This window comes from Serinus canaria, chromosome 10, assembly GCF_022539315.1.
Source record: "Serinus canaria isolate serCan28SL12 chromosome 10, serCan2020, whole genome shotgun sequence".
Classification (NCBI taxonomy): domain Eukaryota; kingdom Metazoa; phylum Chordata; class Aves; order Passeriformes; family Fringillidae; genus Serinus; species Serinus canaria.
In genome coordinates this window covers 18,168,892-18,189,561 of record NC_066324.1, presented here as the reverse complement: position 1 = coordinate 18,189,561, position 20,670 = coordinate 18,168,892, and the positions used below count along the sequence as shown (strand labels likewise).

The 20,670-nt window shown below is 53.4% G+C and overlaps 1 protein-coding gene across 1 annotated transcript in view; it reads left to right on the top strand.

The window, feature by feature from the left end:
* HCN4 (hyperpolarization activated cyclic nucleotide gated potassium channel 4) overlaps positions 1–20,670 on the top strand; it is a 100,665-nt gene that overhangs the window by 60,711 nt on the left and 19,284 nt on the right. Inside the window, exons 4-5 of the mRNA XM_050978428.1 lie at positions 7,921–8,139; positions 20,174–20,320. Coding sequence (XP_050834385.1) covers positions 7,921–8,139; positions 20,174–20,320 — 366 coding nt within the window. The remainder of the gene's footprint in view (positions 1–7,920; positions 8,140–20,173; positions 20,321–20,670) is intronic.

The window sequence follows — 20,670 nt, the reverse complement described above, 5'->3', positions numbered from 1 at the left end:
ACAGTGCCGGGGTTTGGGGGCAGGTCCTGCAGGGACACAATCCCAGGGTGTGGAGGCAGGTCCTGCAGGGACGCAGTGCCGGGGTTTGGGGGCAGGTCCTGCAGGGACGCAGTGCCGGGGTTTGGGGGCAGCTCCTGCAGGGACACAATCCCAGGGTCTGGGGGCAGGTCCTGCAGGGACGCAGTGCTGGGGTTTGGGGCAGGTCCTGCAGGGACACAGTGCCGGGGTTTGGGGACAGGTCCTGCAGGGACACAATGCCAGGGTCTGGGGGCAGGTCCTGCAGGGATGCAGTGCCGGGGTTTGGGGGCAGGTCCTGCAGGGATAGTCCCGGGGCTCGGAGCAGGACCGGCCCCGGCAGAGCCGCGGAAGGCAGGAGTCAGGCTCCCTCTCCTGGCACCGAGCAGCAAGGAGCAGGCATGGAAACTGCTTCCTGCTGGAATCTGAGAATCTGGAGTGGCAGAGACAGGGCTGGGGCTGATCCATGATTCCCATTGCTGGTCCCTTTGCCCCATACCCCCTGGAAGGATCGGTGTGAGCACCCACCCACCCTGGGGTGAGCCAGGGTCACGGGATGAGGAGCCAGGCTGCCCAGTGCCATCCCAAGCTGTGCCCTGCTGTTGCTGGGAGGGAGTTTGACACCATATGGCAAAGGCAGGGCGAATTCATGGTACCTTTCAACCATCTTGCTGAGAATTCAGGAGCTTTTATTCAAAGGGACAATGTCCAGTTGATTAAGCAGCAAAAACTGACAAAGCTTAAAAAATTGCCTGTTACTGCAGTTCTTAACCTCCAGATTCTCCCAGCCAATTTCTTCTTGAATAAAGGAAATAATCAAGCACTGGGGCAGAACAGAACAAATGTAAAATGTATCAAAGATGTGCCAGCCTGCCGTGCCTCCCACGTGCAGGGCTGTGGGCTGCCCGTGCCTGGAGGAGTGAGCATCCATGGAAAATTCATCTGTTTGCTGTTTATTTCTTCATTTCTCCTCTCTGCAATAATGGTTCTCTTCCTGCTGCTGCCAGACTGGCAGTTCTGGAGCCTGGAACCCTCTGCTTATCTCCAGCAGAACAACAACTGTGCAGCAGCTGCCTGGGCTTCCCCGTGCTGCCTTTTCTTTATTTATGTGGCAGGAGCAGAGATTGGGGCCCCATTGTGCTGCTCAGGGCCAGGAGGACACTCAGCCAGGGAGCTCAGGGGTGCAGGTGGCCTCATCCCCATCCTGGAGGTGACTTGGCCATGGCAGGATGGCTTCAGAGCAGCAGATTGGGAGCACAATTCCCTCATGCCAAGGTTTGGCTGCTGATGGCAGCAGCAGCTCCTGGCTCTCCCCATCCATCCCCCAGGCAGAGGTGCAGGCTGGGCTGGAAGCTGCCAGCTGGAGTCAAGGGGAAGGGTCTGCAAAAGTGCCAGGACATGGGACAGAGGAAGAAAAGAGGCAAATCCCAGCAGCAAGGCAGGGGAGAAGGGGGAGGATGCATTCCAGAGGCAGGAAGGCTCAGCAGGCTCCAGGAGGGCAGGGGAGGGAGCTCCTATCCAGAGCAGAGCTTTCCTCATGCTGCAGCCTTGGCTTCCCAGCCTTGAGAGCCTCTGAAGCTGGGAATTAAACTTGCCTTGGGAGATATTTTTCTGCTACTTCCCTGCAGCTAAATCACCTTTTTTTTTTCTTTTGTTCCACTTAAAAGAAGTGAAAAAAAATCATTATCTCTGAAAATGGAGCCTCAGGAAATTGGGATGAACTGGAGGGATGCCCCACCTAGAGTTCAGGGGGCTTCCACTCCAGAAGCTGTGCAGCAATATGCCAGCCCCAAAATAGCCTGGGGTTAGAATATTGAACCAAAAGTGCAGTACTTCTTTGGGGAAAAAATAGTTTTTTTCTCCCAATAATGTCCTTTAATCTCCTGAGAAGATTTCCAGTCATGTCACTGGGCCCAGCAGTGGATGTGGATGGCAATATCAGTGAAACAATTTACATCTGATCTGGAGGGGAGTGCTGAGAGAGGCCACAGAGCCAGGAAACAAGAGACTGGAGCTCTGGGCTCTTCTCAGGCTTTGGTGGCAGGATGTGGATGGAAGGTTCCAGCGTGGCTCTGTGTGATGGACACAGCTGGGAGGACACAGGGTGGCCTCTGTGCCAGGGATTTTGGGACATTCTGTACCAGTCTGGTGGGAACTCCGAGGAGGTAAATAAATATCCTGGTGCATAGCTGCCCTGATTGCACACAGGAGCCAGAAATCTGGGAAAAGGGGAATCTTCTGAAGCTGCTGCAGCCAAGGGGAGCTGGAAGTGAGGTCCAGATGCTCTGTGAGTGTGCTGGTGCTGCTCTTCCTCTGCTCTGGGGTTTCCCACCACTTGGCACTCCATAAAACCAGCCCTCATTTCCATGCTGCAGGGAAAGAAGATTCATCTCCTCCCATCTGCTTCCTAAAGGTTTGATCCTCATCCAGGGGATTTGTGAAGGGTCTGGTGTTGCCAAAATCATCTCAGGGCCTCGATAAATCCCCGAGTCTGGTTCCTCTGGGTGTTTTCCACATGCCTCGTGTTCCATTTCAGCAGCCGTGGAGGCAGTGGGTGTCTGGCTGGCTCCTGAAGCAGCAGGGCAGGATGTTTGCAGTATTAATTGCTGAGTCCCAATCCCAGGGGCTTCAGCATTAGCTTTCCTGCAGTGCACTTTATTAAAGAGTGGAAACACTGGTGAGTCAGCTGCAGAGTGTGTGCTGCTCCCCCAGAGCTGGCCTGGCAGCTCCTCTCCCAGAGATCTGAACTCTGCTGAGCCCTGAAAGCTGCTGGGAGCACGTGGCCTCCTCCCCTTGGTGCTGTGCTGCACCCACCCACCCTGCAGGGAGGGCAGAGATCCCTGAGGCCAGGGCAGCAAACTCTGATCAGCCTCCCCTCCACCAGAACTCGTTCCTGGGGAGCTCTGCCCCTCCCTGCTCACAGCACCTTGCTGGGGGCTGCTGATGGAAAAGGGGAAGAGGAATGGCTGCAGAGTGTGGAAGAGATCTGCTGTGATTCCCAGCTCATCCTGAGCCTCTGGGCCAGCCCAGCCCTCCTGCCTTCCCTCAGCAGGCACAGGAACCTGCAGGAGATTCCATGTTCTGGAAGGTCTGTCAGGAGCAGGGCTGCTCCCATGGGGAGGGAACCTGGAGCTGAGAGTGACAGGCACAGGAACCTGCAGGAGATTCCATGTTCTGGAAGGTCTGTCAGGAGCAGGGCTGCTCCCATGGGGAGGGAACCTGGAGCTGAGAGTGACAGGCACAGGGAGTGCCCTCCCCAGCTGGGGCCAGAACCAGTCCAGACCAGCCCATAACTGGGAATATTGACCTTTGCAGGGAAGGCAGGGTGAAGGCACCTCCAGGACTGTCCAGGGAGGCCAGCTGGGAGCAGCATGAGATGGGCACAGCAGCAGGGCTGGAAAGGAGGCAGAAGCACTCTGGGCACAGCCCTGGGTACAGGTACCATGCCCAGGCGAGGTGTGGGTGCCCAGGTCTGGATCTCCAGGAGCACAGGGTGCTTGGGAGGGCTCCCAGGAAAGGCTGCCTGGGACCACTGGGCCAGGGGCACTCAGAGAAGATCCCTGCTGTCAGGTGAAGGCCATGTGAGCTTCCCTTGAAACAAGCCTGGGACAGGCAGGTTCTGTGCATCTCCATGTGTCCCACACTGCTCCCACCCTTTAAACTGGATCTGGAGGGGTGTTTTCCCTGCCCAGCAGTTCCAGGGGTGGGCAGGGATGGTCAGAGACAGCTCAGGAGTTCTCCAGGTATTTATGGTGTAAGTCAGGCATGACATTGTTCTTTGGAGGCTTTGTCTGTGACAAAGCTGGTGCTGCTCTTCCCCTGCCATGGGGTTTCCCACCACTTGGCACTCATAAAACCATCCCCCATTTCCATGCTGCAGGGAAAGAAGATTTATCACCTTAGTGATAGGACTACACTTTTCTCATCTCACTCCTCCTTTCCTGGGAGGATTCAAGCAGGCACACTCACACATCAGAACCAAAGTACTCTGTCAGACACCACAGTTTGCCTTCAGGTGCTTCTGTAAGGTACTAGAGAACCCAGCAGTGCCTTTGAAGTGTTCCAGGGAAGTGCCTCCAAGTATTCAAAGGTGGATCTGAGCAGGCCAGACTCTAATGCCAGAGAAGCCCTTCCAGCACTGCCAGTGTGGATGTTAAAAACAAACCAGTCTGAGAAACTGATTCAAAGTCATTTCAGTGTCTTTTGCAGAGTCTCTTGGTGCCTCTGAGATAACCCCCTCTTGACTGTGAACAGGCACAGAGCTGTAGCTCTGCTTTTGCATGCTCTGGGATTTGCTTAACGAGGAGTCATTTTCCCCCTGCAGTTTAAGGCCTCATTTCCCTGCCCTAATGGGCCATTTTAGCCACTCCAGTATCTGTGGAGTGGTGCAGCCCTGCTGCAGTGGGGGCTGGTGTAGTTGGGTGTTAGATGGGTATGGCTCTTACAGGAACGAGCTGAGGCACCTGGTGCTGACAAACCCGTGGCCACACTGCATCTGCAACCTCTTCTAGTCTGGCCTAAAGTACTGTGGGCTTGACCTGTCTGCTCATCCTGGGGAAAACAAAACCCTGAAAGCTAGAGAGGTACCAGGACCTGTAAGTGAAGAATCATCACAGAGCATCCAGTGCTCTTCACACTTGGTATCCTAAAGGTAATTGTTCTGAAAGGCTTCCCCTCCACTGGAGTGCCTCTCTCTGAGCAGTCCTTGGTGTGCTCAGGGGTTGTTTGGAAAGCTCTGTGTTTTCCTGCAGCTCCCACCCCCCAGTCTGTCATCCCTCAGCCCTCCCTCAGTCTGGCACCCTCAGCCTGTGCTCACAGGAGCCCTGCTGCTGCTGGGAATTGGGCTGGGGCTCGGAGCTGTGCAATTCCCAGGGAATTTTGTGCAGGCTGCAGGGGCTCAGCGTGCTGGATGTCAGAGTTTTGGATGACTAATTCCTACAAAACACTGGCAAGCTTCCTTGTAAACAGCACTCCTGAGCAGCAAGTTGCTGGAAGAATGGCTTTTAAACCTCCAGCCTGCCTGGTACCCAGATGTTCACAGCCACTAAAGAGCCTGGCAGCCAGTTTTCCAGCTCAGCTATTACTGCTCTGGCTGCCCAGATTCCCTTTGGAATTCCCTCAGCTTCCTTTGTCCCTGCTCTCAGGTCTGTGGAGGAGCTGTGCTGCCCTGTTAAACTACTGCCACACTGAACTCAGAGGGCAGCAGCAACAGCCAGAGAGGAATGGGGAAGGAATTCATTCAGCAAGGGATGGGACACTGCTCCCTGTGCCCCAGCACCATGGACTGTGAGACTCCACAGCACTGGCAATGTGCTCCCACCTTTGCAGGGATGCAGCATTTTAAGCAGAGTGGCCAAATGTGACAGCTGCCTGCTGCTGTCCCAGGATGAGGGACAATGGATGGGCTAAAGCCAGGGATGTCCCAGCAGCTGCCATGCCCTGAGTGCAGGGCCATGGCCTCAGAGTGCCAGGAGTGCAGGGCTGAGGGAGAGGGCTCCTGGAAGGGCAGGATGCCTGTGGCAGCTGTGTGAGAGGCCTGGTGCCCACACTGAGCAGAAGTGGGTCTGCAAAATGCCACAAAACCTGGGGGTGGAAACCAAAAATACCACAAAACCTGGGGATGGAAACCAAAAATGCCACAAAACCTGGGGGCACCCAGCCCTTCTTTGGCCAGGCTCAGAGCCCTAGCACAGCCTGGAGGCAGAGGAGCAGGAGGGGTCACTCCTTTGGCCTCACACCTCTGGCAGCTCCTGTGGCCAGACCCTTCCTGTGCCCTGGCCAGGGGACAAACTCCCTGGGCCCTGTCCTGTCCTGTGTGCAGCTCCTTTGGGCTCCTCACACACGAGCCTAGGGCACAGCCAGCAGCAGTCACCAATGGGCACTTTGTCTCTGGCCCCTCTCTCTTGGCTGCAGGGTGGTTTTTCCAGGGTCCGGCTCTGTTGAGAGGTGAGCCCAGCCAGGCTGGCACCAGCAGCAGGGGCAGTCCCTGCTGGGCTGTGTCTGTGCCACTGCTCCCGTGTCAGCTCTCCTGTCACTTGTTTGGCTTTGCCCTTCTTGCTGCAGTGGGAATCAGGCCTGGCTTGCATAATGAAACTGAATCTGGCCAGGTAATGCTATCAGCTGCCTTTGTCCATGTGCTTATCTCCTAAGCAAGCATCAGCCCTGGGCAGAGGTTCCAGCCCTGTGCCCAGCTTCCAGCCAGCTCTGTCACTGTTTGCTCCCTGTAAGGTCCCCCATGGCTGTGATGAGACACCTCCAGGAGGTGCCCAGTGAGCTCCAGAGCTCCCAGCACTGCTGGCCACTGGTGCTCTGGATGGAGGTCACAGGAGAACTTCTTGTTTATTGACAAGCCAGCAGCAGTGCAGTGACCTCTGTGCAGTGACCTTCCAAGCTGTCACAGCATCTCTGTCTGCAGAGCTCCATCCATAACCTTGGCCCCTTCCAGGAACAGGGAGCAGCTGAGGAATGCCCAGTGCTGCCACCCAGCAGAGGCATTTTCACATCCTTGTAGGAGCCATGTGTGATGCCAGAGCAGTTATTTGTCAAGGTTTCACAGCAAGAACTTGCTGGCAGATAATACCCCCAGGATGGCAAATGCACCTCGAGCTGTTCCATGAGCTCAGGCTAAGCAGAATCACCAGGAAACTCATGCTGGTTTTTTTCTCTGTGCCATGCTGAGGTGCTGCCTGTGTGAGCTGCAGTGGAGAGCACAAGGTGTCTCAGCACTCTCTCCTGGCAGGATGTTGCTGCTCTCAAATGAAACCATTTGTAGTTCCTCAGTTCTCTGAAAAAGCTCAGTTTTGCACTCAGAAGAACTTGCTGTCCAGACATTACCAACTTCATTTTCTGCCCTTCTCATCTCTCCAGGTAATGACCAGAGACCCTGGCCATTTCCTAAATTGCTGGGCAGTGATTTTCCTCACTCTCAGATCCTGCTGCTGGCAGCCTTGCTCAGGTTTTCTGTTAGTTCTCAGTTCAAGCCCATTTCCCAGGGGAGGAAATTATTTGCTTCAGTTCCCTCTCCCACTTGTGGGTCATTGTGAAGATCTCCCAGTGCATCACCTGGGTTTACCCCAGGTTACCAGCAGGGCACACTGGCTGCCTTCCCTGCTGGAAAAAGCCCATGGAGTCTCTAAAAACCAGGGCCAAAGTGCTGATCTCAGATCTGGGATCTGGCCTTGTTTTTCCAAATGGACTGAGCTGGGCTTCTGGGGCTGTGAGGGCTCTGAAATTAAATTTCTTGTGTAACAAAGAATAAATTTCTTGTGCTGAGGTGCCTCCAACAGGGATTTTTGTGTGCAGTTGAGGTCATTGGGGTATAAGGTATTAGTGAGGGATACAGGAGTTCTGAGGGCTGTGGGGGTATTGAGATGTAGGGGGCTCAGTGAGGGATATGGGAGTTATGGGGGCTTTGAGGGGTTTGAGGTGTAGGGGCTCAGAGATAGGGGAGCTATGGGGCTTTGAGGGCATTGAGGTGTAGGGTCTCAGTGAGGGATACAGGAGTTATGGGGGCTCTGAGGGGTTTGAGGTGTAGGGGCTCAGTGAGGGTTCCAGGAGTTATGGGGACTCTGAAGGGTTTGAGGTGTAGGGGCTCAGAGATATGGGAGTTGTGGGGCTATGGGGACATTGGGGTGTAGGGGGCTCTGTGAGGAATACAGGAGTTATGGGGATATGGAAGCATTGAGATATAGAGGCTCTGTGAGGGATATGGGAGTTGTGGGGGGCTCTGAGAGATTTGGGGATTGAGACTCCATAGTCTTCCTTGATTTCAAAGCCACCAAAGAATGAAATTCCTTGTGTAACACATCAAGGTGCCTCCGACAGGGATTTTTGGGTGCGATGCCAGGGGTGCTTTCCTGCCCCACAGCCCTGTGCCTGTGCTGAAGCTGTGCCCTGTCCCTGCAGAACGACTCCTGGGGCAAGCAGTACTCCTACGCCCTGTTCAAGGCCATGAGCCACATGCTGTGCATCGGCTACGGGCAGCAGGCGCCGGTGGGGATGTCGGACGTGTGGCTCACCATGCTCAGCATGATCGTGGGGGCCACCTGCTACGCCATGTTCATCGGCCACGCCACCGCCCTCATCCAGTCCCTGGACTCCTCGCGCCGCCAGTACCAGGAGAAGGTAAGGACAGCCCTGCTGGGGCTGGGCTGCTCTCTGTGCTGTCTGGGGGGAGCCCGGGGTGGTCTCTGTGCTGTCTGGGGGGAGCCCAGGGTGGTCTCTGTGCTGTCTGAAGAGAGCCCAGGATGGTCTCTGTGCTGTCTGGGTGGAGCCTGGGGTGGTCTCTGTGCTATCCAGTGGGAGCCCAGGGTGGTCTCTGTGATATCCAGAGGGAGCCCAGGGTGGTCTCTGTGCCTGTCCACGGGGTGGTATCTGTGCTATCCATAGGGAGCCTGGGTTGGTCTCTCTGCTATCCAGAGGGAGCCCAGGGTGGTCTCTGTGCTGTCCAGAAGGAACCAGCCCTGTCAGTGTGAGAGGCCAGGGCTCTGTTCCATTCCCCCTCATCCCCATCCATGCACTCCAACACCCCTCAGGGACAAACAGCAGCAGGATCAGTTATCAGCAGGGCAGGGAGATGGTTGTTGTTGTCTCTGCCTGTCTTTGTACACCAACATTATCAATGTCAGCAGTATCTAAAATTTTAAGTGACTTCTTCCTTTCCCACATCTTGTTTCAAACCCCAAGTGAATGTTCCAGAATGTGCAGCTTTTGTTTAGCAAGTGCTCTCTTTAAAAGTATCCAGATTATTCACTCCAGTGCTCCTGAGTGAAGCTGCAGAACAGCCCCCAAAGCCCAGATCAAGGCTTGGGAGCTCGGAGCAGGTTCCCCAGGCAGCTGTGGAATTAATGCCACCATTGTTGGACTGCAGAATGGAGGGCACAGCCAGAAATGTCACATCTGATCAGGTTGGCACTGCCACAGTGGCTGAATCTGTGAGCTGGGCAGGGCATCCAAAAAATGCAGGTGCCCTCAGATGGTGGGGCTGGGGAGGTTTTATGGTCAGGGTCTTGTGGGTACATTTGATCAGGAGATTAAGAAGAGGAATTGTTTCTATTCTGACCCTGCCAGGTGCAGTTTAGGTGAGAGGGGAGCTGTGATTCAAATGGGGAAACTGTGACCAGCAGGCCCTGATCAAGTGAATTTTAAGTTCAGGGAGGAGGTGGGATGACCTTGGAACAGGTTTGAGACACAGGAATTCCAATGGGAAGAGAGCAGGGCAGAGAGGGAGAGCAAAGGAGACCAGAGGTTGACTCATGCTTGGAGTATAGGGAAGATCCCAAACCACAGCTAGAGCTGAACGAGAGGGAATGCCCAGGAGAAGAGTGTGGAGGCCTGGCATGCATCCAGAGCATCCAGAGTTTTAACTCTGTGTCACAACTGAGCCAGGCTGATCCCCATGGAGAGCAGGGCACGCCAAAGAGAAGGACACTGCAGCACTGGGAGTGCAGGCTGATCAAATCTCAGGATGCAGAGTATTTATTCAAATGTGTTTGAAGTAGCACAGAAGTCAAGGACTGATCTGCAAAGCCAACCACCTGGGCAGCCTGGCACAGCCAGCACTGCACCTGCAGCTCTGGGCACTCCGGGCTCTGCCTCCAGCCTGTGCTCACACAAGGGCACAGCTTGACCCTGGCACTCGGATCCCAGGCAGTGCTCAGGGAAATCAGTGCCCAGGAAGGCAGCAGGGACTGCAGAGGGGTTGGCAGGGACAGTGGGAAGTGTGAAAGCCTTGTTAGACCATGGGGATGTGAGTGAGAGGGTTAACAGACCCAGGAGAAGAGCTCTGGCAGAGGGGAGAGATGGAACCAAGGGTGAATTTCCTGTGGCAGGTTCATCTCCCAAGTTATCCTGCGAGGATCAAAGCCTCAGGGATTGAGTATGTTCATTTTCCTCTTGCAAATGGGACAAGTGATGGCCTAAAAACAAATATGTATTTACTTTGTGCATTCCTTAGCACTTGAATAGCCATGATTAAAATGAGGCTGCTGCGTGATTTGCAGCCCTGCAACTCAATTTAGTTCAGTCCTCCTGGGACAAGGTGTCTGCTGAAGCAGATTAGAGAGAGAATCTCAACAAGTTTGGAGGTTGATTGGTAGAAGCCAGCAGCAATGAGAGAGCTCTCTGAGCACCCTGTGGGCTCTGCCTGTCCCTCAGCGCAGCTCAGCCTGCAGGGGCCGGGGGAGCTGTGCTGGGAGTGGCCAAGGAAAGGGACACGGTGGAGAGGGAGATGAACAGCACAAACACAAACAGGAGAGGAGGTTAGAGCTGGAACTGCCCTGGGAGGCTCTGCTGTGTGGGACCCTCAGGACAAGGCTCAGGAGCGGGTTTTTGGGAAGGTTTCAGATTGTCCAGACCTCTGCCAACCCACTGGTTCTTCGCTTGGACAAGCAGGGCTTTGGAAAAGAGGAATGAAAGCCAAGCTGTGCTGTCTGTTGGCTTCAGGAGCAGGCTTGTCTCACTCTGCCTTGGATTCTCTGAACACTGAGCTATTGAGTCCTTGTCCTGTCAGTCCCTGGAGCCTCTCACTTCATGCTGTGCTGGGTGGATCCATGGGGGGCAGGAACCATGGTGAATTCAGAGGGAATGCCCCCCTCCAAGCCAGGGAGGTGCCTGGGTACCAGGGCACAGTCCCCTGTGGCACAGAGTCCTCCCAGCACATGGAGGGGGCACAGCCATGGTGCAGGGCCAGCCCTGTCCCTCCAGATGGGAACAGCTCTTTGGATGGGGCTCTCTGAAGGAATTCTTGGACCTCCAGCCCCAGAGTTCTCCATGGTCACAGAGTCAGCAGCAGGATCAGGAGCTGATCTTCTCTCTTAACCTCACCTGGAGTTCAGCTCCACAGTATCCTGCCATGTTCCCTGCACGTGGTGAGACACCACCACAGCTCCTTCCTGAGGGATTCTGGCAGAACAATGGCCCCAAGTGCTGCTGTGCAGCGTGGTGTTGGACCTGAATGGATGTGACAGCTCTGACCAAGAACTGAGCCTGTTCTCACCCAGGGCTCCCTGGCACTGTGCTCAGCTGGGCACACCTTCCTGGCTTCCCACAGCCTCTCACTGAGCTCACCTCTTCTCCCATGTTTGTTTTCTGTCACATCAGTGGGTTGAAAGAGCTTATTTTTGAGCCCATGAGTGCCAGAGCTGGTGCAGGTACTGGTGGAGGGGGTCAAGGAGAGGAGCAGGGGTACAAGACCCTCTGCAGCTGTTCATGGATCAGCTCCAGCCTTTATTCATTACTGGCAGCAGAATTCCCCTCCAGCTCACATCAGAGGAAGATTGTTCCCTGCCCAGGAGAGGAATAAACCAGCCAGATCTGCCTGTTGTTTTCATGCTTTTTGCAGGTTCTCCTATTCATTTCTTTCCCTAATCCTGCAGCTCAGCTGGATTAGCATTTCTGTCAAGTCACCATGCACAGCCTCTCCTCCTCCCCAGTGCTCTGTAACCTTGAGGGTGGGGAGGGTGATGGTGCTGCTCTCTGCAGCTCCTTGGAGCAGGGCAGGGGTGCTCAGCCCACATTGTGAGAAATGATGCTCACTTCCAAAAATTGAAAGGGTTTATTAAAACCTCATCAAAAATACAACAGAAAACTGAATAGAGAAAGTATTACAGCACCAGGAGCAGAGGATTTTTCCCACCCTGTGCTCATCCACATAGTGGAAGGTTTGCCTTTTTAACCCTTTAGTTCCCCCAAAGTTCTGTCCATCTGTCCAGTGGTGATCACTTCCTTAAATCTCAATTGGAGGTCAGGTGCTGCCACAGTCAGGAGCTGACCCTCCCAAATGTCCCAAACCCAGGCCACCCCTGATAACAGCACAAGGAGAGGTGAAACTTAACTATAAAACTGTACAACTTCTCTTAACACATAGAGATGATATCTGCCTTTTAATTGTGAGAGTCACCCATCCCATCACTCATCTATCCCAGTCAGGGTCACTCTCCCATCCCAGCGGGTGCAGGGAGGCTCAGCTCCCCAGGAACACCCAGAGCAGGGACTGCTGCTGATGCCTTGTGAAGGCTGACCTAGAACAGAGACTAGACTGAGCTCAAGAATAAAGTAGGGATTTATTAAAAGGCTCTCCTCAATAGATCCACCTTGGGCAGCACAACCCAAAATGGCCACAGAAGAATGGACAGCTGCTCACAGTCTGTCACTTTTTATAAGTTTTGGGCCATTTGCATATTGGAGTTAATTGTCTAATTCCAGCTCCAGCCCATGCAGTCCCATCCTTGTTTTCTCTCTTTGGTCCATGTTGTTTGTGCTCTTGGGGCTGAGATTTGGTTCCTTTGTCCTTGGTGCCCAGCTGGAGCAGGAATTGTTGTGTCTCCCTGCTCTGTGCACAGAGCTCACCATCCCCTAACACAAAGCCCAGACCCACCCACTAGAGCAGCACAGAACCTGAAAAATATCAAAGCTAAACCTGAGGCATCACTGAGAGGCAGGGCTTGCTGCTGTACGCACTGCAGAGCCCACTAAAGCCCTAATCTCTCCTTCCAGAGCCTCATCTCCCCTCAGGATCTGCTCTCCCCACTCCTTCCTCACTCCTCCTCCTTCCTGAGCAGTCCATGCAGTGCCTCCTGGTTTTAAAATACCTCTTGACTCTGGGTTGGGATTGCACTTTCCCTTGTCATGAGGCTCTTCAGCCTCTTTGCCTGGGCTCCCCCAGCCCAGGGGACCTTCACAGTGGCACCCTAATAATGCTGCTATGGAAATCCTAATGCTCAAGGGTTCCTTTTCTTTTTTAAAGCAGAACTTTCAAACGTGGCCAAGGTCTTTACCATATTTAGATCAGAAGAATCAGGCAGCAGTGTCTCTGAAGCAGCACGTGCTGCAGCAGGATTGCAGGGGGACACTGGAGAGAGAATCACTTCAGAGCCCTGCAGAGCACTGCCATCACCCCTCAGCTCCTCACACCTCTGTACAGCCCCCAGCTGATCCCTGCTCTGCCTACCCAAGCCCTTCATTGTGAACTGGAACATTTCAGCCCTTCTGTCAGCACCCTGAACTCAGCAGAGAGAAGCTGGGGAAGGTTTAGTCATGGGAAAGGATGAAATAAAACAACTGGAATGTTCTATCCCTGTTGGGGATGCTGGACCAGGATTTGTTGGGGAGGAAATCCAGACAGTGCCCTTGGCCTGCCCAGTGCTCTGAGAGTTGGGGACCTGTCCTGGGGCTCAGGCAGTCCTTGCTCCTTCTTGGACACCAGTCTAATAATAGTAAAATCATAGTTTTAACAGTAAAATCATAGTTTTATTAGCAAGAAGTTTAAAGAGGGATTTAGGCTTTTTTATGGTCCATGAGGAAACTGTGGAACTCACAGCTCCAGGGTGCTGCAGAGCTCCAGAGTCTCATTAACCTCAGAATATTTAGACAAATTGACTTGAGGAGAACCTTTCAGGTGTTGCTGAGTGCCCAGATGCAGATCCAGCCCCTGGCATGGGAATCCAGATCTGCTTTGCCAGTGGGCAGGAGCTGGAGTCCTGCTCCCCATGAGCCTATGCAGGGCACTGGGGGCACAGATCCTTCCTGGGTAATCCCACCAGGCTGGCACCATGCCCACAGAGCTAATTAACCCTTTGTGGTGGTTGCTGGGGCTCAGGGGCACAGACACACTGTGGTGGCTCTGATAGCTGCTCTGGGAGCCTGCAGAGGGCACACACTGCCACTGAGCTGCCAGGGGGAACTTCACATCCTCTACCACTCTGGGCAGGGTTGGAAGTGACATTCCTGAGAGGACTGGTCACCAGGAAGTTCTCAGGGGTTGTCCCCACATTCCCTGAGCTCACAGGCATTCTGGAGAAGTCACCTGAGCCAGCAGCCACGGTGGAGGTCAGGGAGCTGCAGAGCTCACTCACTCCTTGGGTAATGTGTGTGAAGGAGAGGGCAGGGAGTGCAGCACTCCAGAAATTAAAGATGTTTGCAGCACTTAATCAAATGCAAAATGTAATCAAATTTCCTAATTGGAAAAAGTTTGGAGAGCCTGCCTTTATCCTGTCATGCCAGCACTGGGTTTTTGTTCCCTGTGTGCAGAGGTGGCCTGAGCACTGTTGTGTCCCACACTACTGTCAATCAGAGCAGCCTGGGCTGATAACAGGGCTGATAAATGATGGCTCCAGTGATTGTGTCAGGGCTCCAGCACTGCCCAGAGCAGCTTTGCTTCTCTGCAATCAGGGGGTTCTGGCTGCTTGGCAGAGCCAAGAAACTCAGAAAAACTCACCTCAGCCAGAAATTCAGAAATTGTGTCAGTTGGTTTAGGTTTATTTAATCCTTTCCCTAAAGAAATCCTGGGTTGGTTATAAAACAGAAATGTTTGTTTAATGAAAACCTCATGGCTTCTTTGCAGAAAGTCTTGTGCTGCAAACTGCCTTAACCAGACCAGGGTTGAGCAGTTCCTGCTCTTGCAGAAGAATTTGTCACTGGTGGGCTTAAACTTGATTTACCCATCCCTGAGCAGGCTCATTCTGAGGCTGTAAAACACGGCAGAAACAGCTCAGATTGTGACATCTGTACCTTGGGCCTGGAAGGCAGACAGGTCCTTCTGTCCTGTGACCACCACGTGGCACCTGCCTGTGTTGTCATGGCAAGGGAACATCCCTGCCTTGGCAGCTCTACCATGCCAGGGAGGGGTTTCAAACCTCAGTATCAGTCTGGGAGTTCATGCTGGCACTGGAGCTGCACATAAATGGATAAATAAATAAATAAATAAATAAAGAGCTGATGCTGCAGCACAGAGCCTCCCCCAGAGCCACCTGTCCTGCTGCTCCCAGCAGTGCTGGTCCCTCACTTCACACAGCCCCTGCTCCCCTGTGCTCATCTCCAGCCTTGGGGGCATATCTCACCTCCTTCCCCAACTTCTGCTCTTCTGCAGAGAGTACTGCTGTTTCCTTTGCCCTATCCCATTCCAGATGTGTGGCTCCAGTGAGCTGACACCTCCACAATGTCCTGTGATACTTCTAAAGATGAACTGACCATGGCCAGGAGTGCCCTGCCCTGGCCTAGTGTCTTCTCTCCAGCCCAGCCAGGCTCTCCCTTCAGGGCCATTCCCAGAGAAGCCAGGCTGTTCCATAGCCCTGATGTGAGGTTTATCCATGCTGTATTCCCTTGGCATGCACAGGATTAGACCTTAGGGCTCAGCACCCACAGTTCATGCAGAGGGATTTGTCCCACAGCTCCTGCTCTGCTTTCCTCAGAGCCCTGAGCAGTAGAGATGGTCAGAGGCAAACAGGGTTCATCAGGCTCATTATTGATCCTGCTCAGCCCAGTGCCACCTCCCAGCCCAGGAATGGGACTGTCCAAAATCCCTGCCTGAACAGGAATGGGATTGTCCAAAATTCCTGCTTGAACAGGAATGGGATTGTCCAAAATCCCTGCTTGAATGGGACTGTCCAAAATCCCTGCCTGAACAGGAATGGGATTGTCCAAAATCCCTGCTTGAATGGGACTGCCCAAAATCCCTGCCTGAACAGGAATGGGATTGTCCAAAATCCCTGCTTGAACAGGAATGGGACTGTCCAAAATCCCTGCTTGGACAGGAGCTGATGGGAGTGAGGGGAAGCAACGCACAGCCATCCCCAGTGCAAGGAATGTGGACAGAAAGTGGAAAAAATGCTCCAGGAATTGTCTGTACCACAGCAAGAGATCAGGAGCCTGACCCTGAGTAAGATAATACTCCATGGTACCGTGCAGTAAGGGAAAAAAGTGTCCAGGTTTCCCAGGAAGTGACACTGAAAAGTCATTTTCTGGTTGAAATCTGACAAAATGAGCACAGTGAGCCAGGGCCATGGTACAGGAATCAATGAATCCAGCCTTTGGAAAGGCTCACATCCAGGACATCACATAAAGCTCTTGCAGAAGGGTAGGTAGCTGCCAGGTTTTTGTCACAGAACTTCTGTTGTTCCTTAAACCCCTCCTGTGACTCCATGAGAATGGCCATGTGGAGCAAGATGGGATAGAATAGATCCTGAGGGTGGGAGTATGAATGGCTTAAGAGAGAAAAACCTCCAGAAGTCAGCATTTCCTTGGGTGTGATGATTCCTGAATGCTGGGGAGCTGCACTCTGACTTCTAACCAGGGAAAATAAACCAAAGGTTGTGCTGTGTCCTATCAGCAGGCTCCATGTGGTGAATCCCATGGGCTGATCTTCCCCCTTGGAGAGCCCCAGCACTGCTCAGGGTGGCTCCTACCCCAGCCTTGGCACCACCACCCTTCCCTGAGCTGAAATGCCCCTCTGGAGCCTCCTCCAACAGATGCCTCTCTGGTGACTTCTGTGGGCTCCAGGTGTGGAGATATTAGTGACTGGGATTGAACCCAGTTCCACAGTGAGCTCAGGCTAATCCTGGAAGGATCCAAGCAGTGCCAGAATCATGGAATGTGCAGGGTTGGGGGGGACCACCCCAATTTTCCACCCTGTGCCTGGTGGTTCTCACCTTCAGAACTGGGGCAAGCTTGAGCCTGTTCAGTGATTTATCCCTGCCAGAGAGAGGAGGGTTCCTGATGGATATTGAGGGCATGGAGGGAGTTAAAATACTCAGTTCTCTTTGGGCTGTGAGTGTCAGAGCTTTGCTAGAAGGGGAGGGAAGTGGTGAGAGAGGAGGGAAAGTGGCCAGCTAGAGGAGCAAAAATCCTCAGCTGAATGGTTTCCTTTTGATATATTAATACCTCCTTCAAGGGCTATTTGAGGAAAAACAGACTTAAGAAAATGAGCTGGGATTTAAATGGGCTCGATTGTCTTCAGAGAGATTTAAATAATTCCTAAATGAGTGTTTTTAGTTGAGCTCAGAGAGGCCACTAAGCTCTGAGCACAGGTCAGGCTGGGGACAGGCAGAGGAGTGGGAGCTGAGCAGAGAGGAGGAGGAGGGAGGAGGGGAAGGGGCTGGAAGGCAGCAAAGGGACACCAAGTGGCTTCAGAGAGGGCCAGCTGAGCGTGGCATCATCTGCCTGACCCCACAAGAATGGGGCCTTCAGCAGCTCCAAAGGAAGGGGGAAAACCCCAGTGAATCTTCAGTTTCTCAGCCATGGAAAGAAGGGGTTGGTGCTCTCACTTCTGACCCCATCTCTGCACAAGGCAGAGCTGAGGGCCCCAAAACCCTCATGGCTGAGAGGAGGGAGCACCAGCAGAGGCAGGAGAGACAAGATCTCCCTCTCCTTAACCATGGCAGAGAATGATGGTTCCTCATTTCCCAGCTTGCTTTTATAACCCTGATTTCCATTGGCAATGGGAAGCAGAGCCTTGATTGGTGGGGGAGTAAATTTGTCCTGTTTTCCCTGGGAGCCTTATCTGGGGACAGCGGTGACAGGGGACTCTGACAAGCCCTGGGGACACTGCAGAGCAGTAATTTATTGCTCTTTGTTGCAAAGCCATAAATCCATGTTCAGTGGTGAATAAGCAGAGTCCCAGTCATCCCATCCAGCCACGCTGGGGCATTTTTGGAGCCTGGGGATGTTTTTCCCAGGGAGCAAAGGGCAGTTAAGATGGACAGCAAGTGCCAGTGGAGCAGAGGACAGGGACAGGGACGGGGCAGGTGGCTGCAGCAGGTGAGGAGAGGCACCTGGTGACCCTGGTCACTGCTCCAGCTCAATCACTGCACTAAAGCTGAGAGCCTAAGGGGATATTTTTGGCAAATCAGTTATTCCACAAAAACGCAGCATTAAAGCAAGCAGAGCTCTTGGTGGATTTTAGATGAATTTAATAAACCTGAGTCAGCAGAAGCTCGTGCCTCATGATTCCCCTTTCCCTGGTGAGAGTCCCACACATCATGTGCCTGGTTTGCCAGGTCCCATGGGTGTCTCAGGCTGCAGTGCCTCTCCAGTGGCAGGAGACATCAAAAACCCCGAAACTTTCTGCTTCAACACCATAACCTCCAAAACTCTCCTGGGTGAGCTGCCCACAAGGGAGCTGCTGTCTTCCTCTCTGCTGCTGCTTTCCACTTCCTTTCCCTGTCTCATTTCCTCTGGGCACCCAGCACATCCTGTCCTGCCACAGCCATCCCTGCAGAGCCTGAGCCACACAGGTGACAAAGGGCCAGTGGGAGGTGGGGACTCCCTTGCCTTTGGTCAGGCTGGAGGGATCAGGAGCATTTCCAGGCAGTTCCTGTGCTTTGGGAATGCCAAGGAGCCCCGAGTGTCCCCTCTGCCACCTTGGCTCCTTGGAGTGATGCCCTCTCGTTCATGGTGGCAGGGCCAGCACAGGCTGTCCCTGGAGCAGGACCCGGGGCTGTAACGAGCACAACTTCACTGATCAGGCTCTCCTGCACTAAAGGGACATTCAGGGACACATTTATGAGGGAGAAGAAGGGAAATAGGGCTGGGAAGGAGCAGCACAGTCCTTTTGTCAGCAATTAGTGCAGTGCACACTGAGCATTGTGTCCTGTACTGAGAGGAGTGTGACCATTCCCTGCAAACACCTTGTCCTGCAGCAATTGCAGGGCAGCAGGACCCTGCTACAGCCCTGGCCCTTGGGGAGGTGTCCTTCACTCACAGAAAGCACCATCCATCCCCAAAGCTGCTCTGTGTGCCCTGTATTCCACTGGAAGTGACCCCATGGAAATGTGAACCATCAGGTGAAAATGTGGAGGGATTAGGGGGAGTCCTTGGGGCACAGGAGTGAAGAAAAGGGGAAGAAAGGATGGGAAAGGAAAGCACAGAGGGGAGGAGTGGGACTGCAGCTCCAGCCCAATAACTGGGGTGTTGATCTGGGTGAGCCCCTCTGCTGTGAGCCCACAGCCAGGGCAGGTTCTGTGCTTGCCCTGCTACAGCCCCTGGGGCTGTGACAACCTCTGTGACAGCTCTGGAGCCCAGCTGGCCACTGTCCTGCCATGTGCCACAGAAAAACCTTCCTGGGCCGTGGGTTTGTGATTCACCCTGGGTGAGAGTAAAAGGAACAGGCTGCTGCTGTGCCACACTCAAGTTCTTATTCTATATTCTTCTAAGATCTTGTGAAGGTGAGAGTTCCAGGGGGATACTCTGGTGTGGTAGCAGTAGTGAAACAGCAACTGAGTGGGATCTTGAGTAGGCAAGTCTGGAGTAAGTGAGCTGGAAGGGTCTCTAGCATATGTAGTATAGGTTAAGTATGATTGTAAACTAATGAGTTTATTACAAGGTTTTAGTTTTTGTTTTTAATCTAATCATGCCCTAATTCTAGTGGACTAAGATTTTACACAACATTGCTAGGGTATTACTCAGAACTGTGTCTGTATTTCTGCCAGTTTTTGTTGTTTATGGGAACACTAACACAGGTTAAGGCACTTAGTGTAAGTTTCCCCTAAAGCTAAAATCTTTATTTCTGTTCCACTTTGTGGCTTCATATATCTCAGTTTCTCTGGGGTTTCAGTTCAATCCCTGGGCCTGTCCCCTGAGGAGCTTGCATTCCAACACCTGGGGGCTCTTGGACTCTCCTGCTCCCACCCTGCACAGTCTTGTGGCACTCCTTCCTCAGCCCTGCTCCCAGCTGGGGCTGTGTCAGGGTAATTAGCCCCCAACCAGGTAATAATTAGCATTGACTCCATGTATTACAGAAGGCTGATTAATAATAATCTTTATTAAGAGACTCATTGCTCTTTTATAGACTGATACAGGTTGACTTAATTGGTCCTGTAGTCCAAACACCATCACCATTGGCTAATTAAGAAATCACCCTGTGGTAAACAAATCTCCATAACCCATTCCACATGTTCACAACAACAGGTGCAGCAAGTGAAGATAAGAATTGCTTATCATTCTTTTCTCTGATCTTCTCACAGCCTTTTCCAGGACAATGCTTAGGGAAGTTGTGTTTCTCTCTGTGGCCAGAGAGCTGCTGCCACAGAGCTGTGTGGAGGGGAGCCCAGGCTGCTCAGCACCCAGGCAGTGAGCACAGGACACCCAGCTGAGGATGAGCTTAAGGTTAAACCACAGGGCAGCCTTTTGGGGAGCACAGCAGGGCAGTCTGCACACTCCCCATGGGTGGCACAGGCCCTCCTGCTGCTGCAGGGCAAGGGAGCAGGGCCAGCACAGGCTGCCCATGAGTTTGTGACATGTCCTGGTGGCCCTCGTGTGTCCCTGCTCAGTACAGACAGGTGGAGCAGTACATGTCCTTCCAGTGCTGCAGGTGAAGCCAGCACAGGCTGCCCATAAGTTTGTGACATGTCCTGGTAACTGGTGGCCCTTGTGTGTCCCTGCTCAGTACAAACAGGTGGAGCAGTACATGTCCTTCCACAAGCTGCCTGCTGACATGAGGCAGCGCATCCACGACTACTACGAGCACCGCTACCAGGGCAAGATGTTCGATGAGGAGAGCATCCTGGGGGAGCTGAGCGAGCCCCTGCGTGAGGTAAGAGGGCAGCCAAAGGGCAGGGCACACTCTGAGAGCTCTGGAGCTCCTGGGCCAAGGGCTCAGGAAGCTCCCACCTCTTGTATTTGGCTAAAACTTGGCATGGAGTGCTGGTGTCATCCATGCCCCACCCTCCGGGGGAGTCACAGGAAGGAGGAGCCTTCAGAGAAGCCTCCTTTCCTTCCCAGCTGAAGCCTGGCAATGCAGGTTGTCCCTGAGATGTCACCAGTGTGTCACTTACCAGCTCCAGAAGGGGCCTGTCTTCTGTCTTTGTCCCCCAGCAATGTCTCTGTGTGGGAGAGAGAAGAGCTGAGCAAGGATTTAAAACTAGTTTTGCTGAAGTCTCAAAG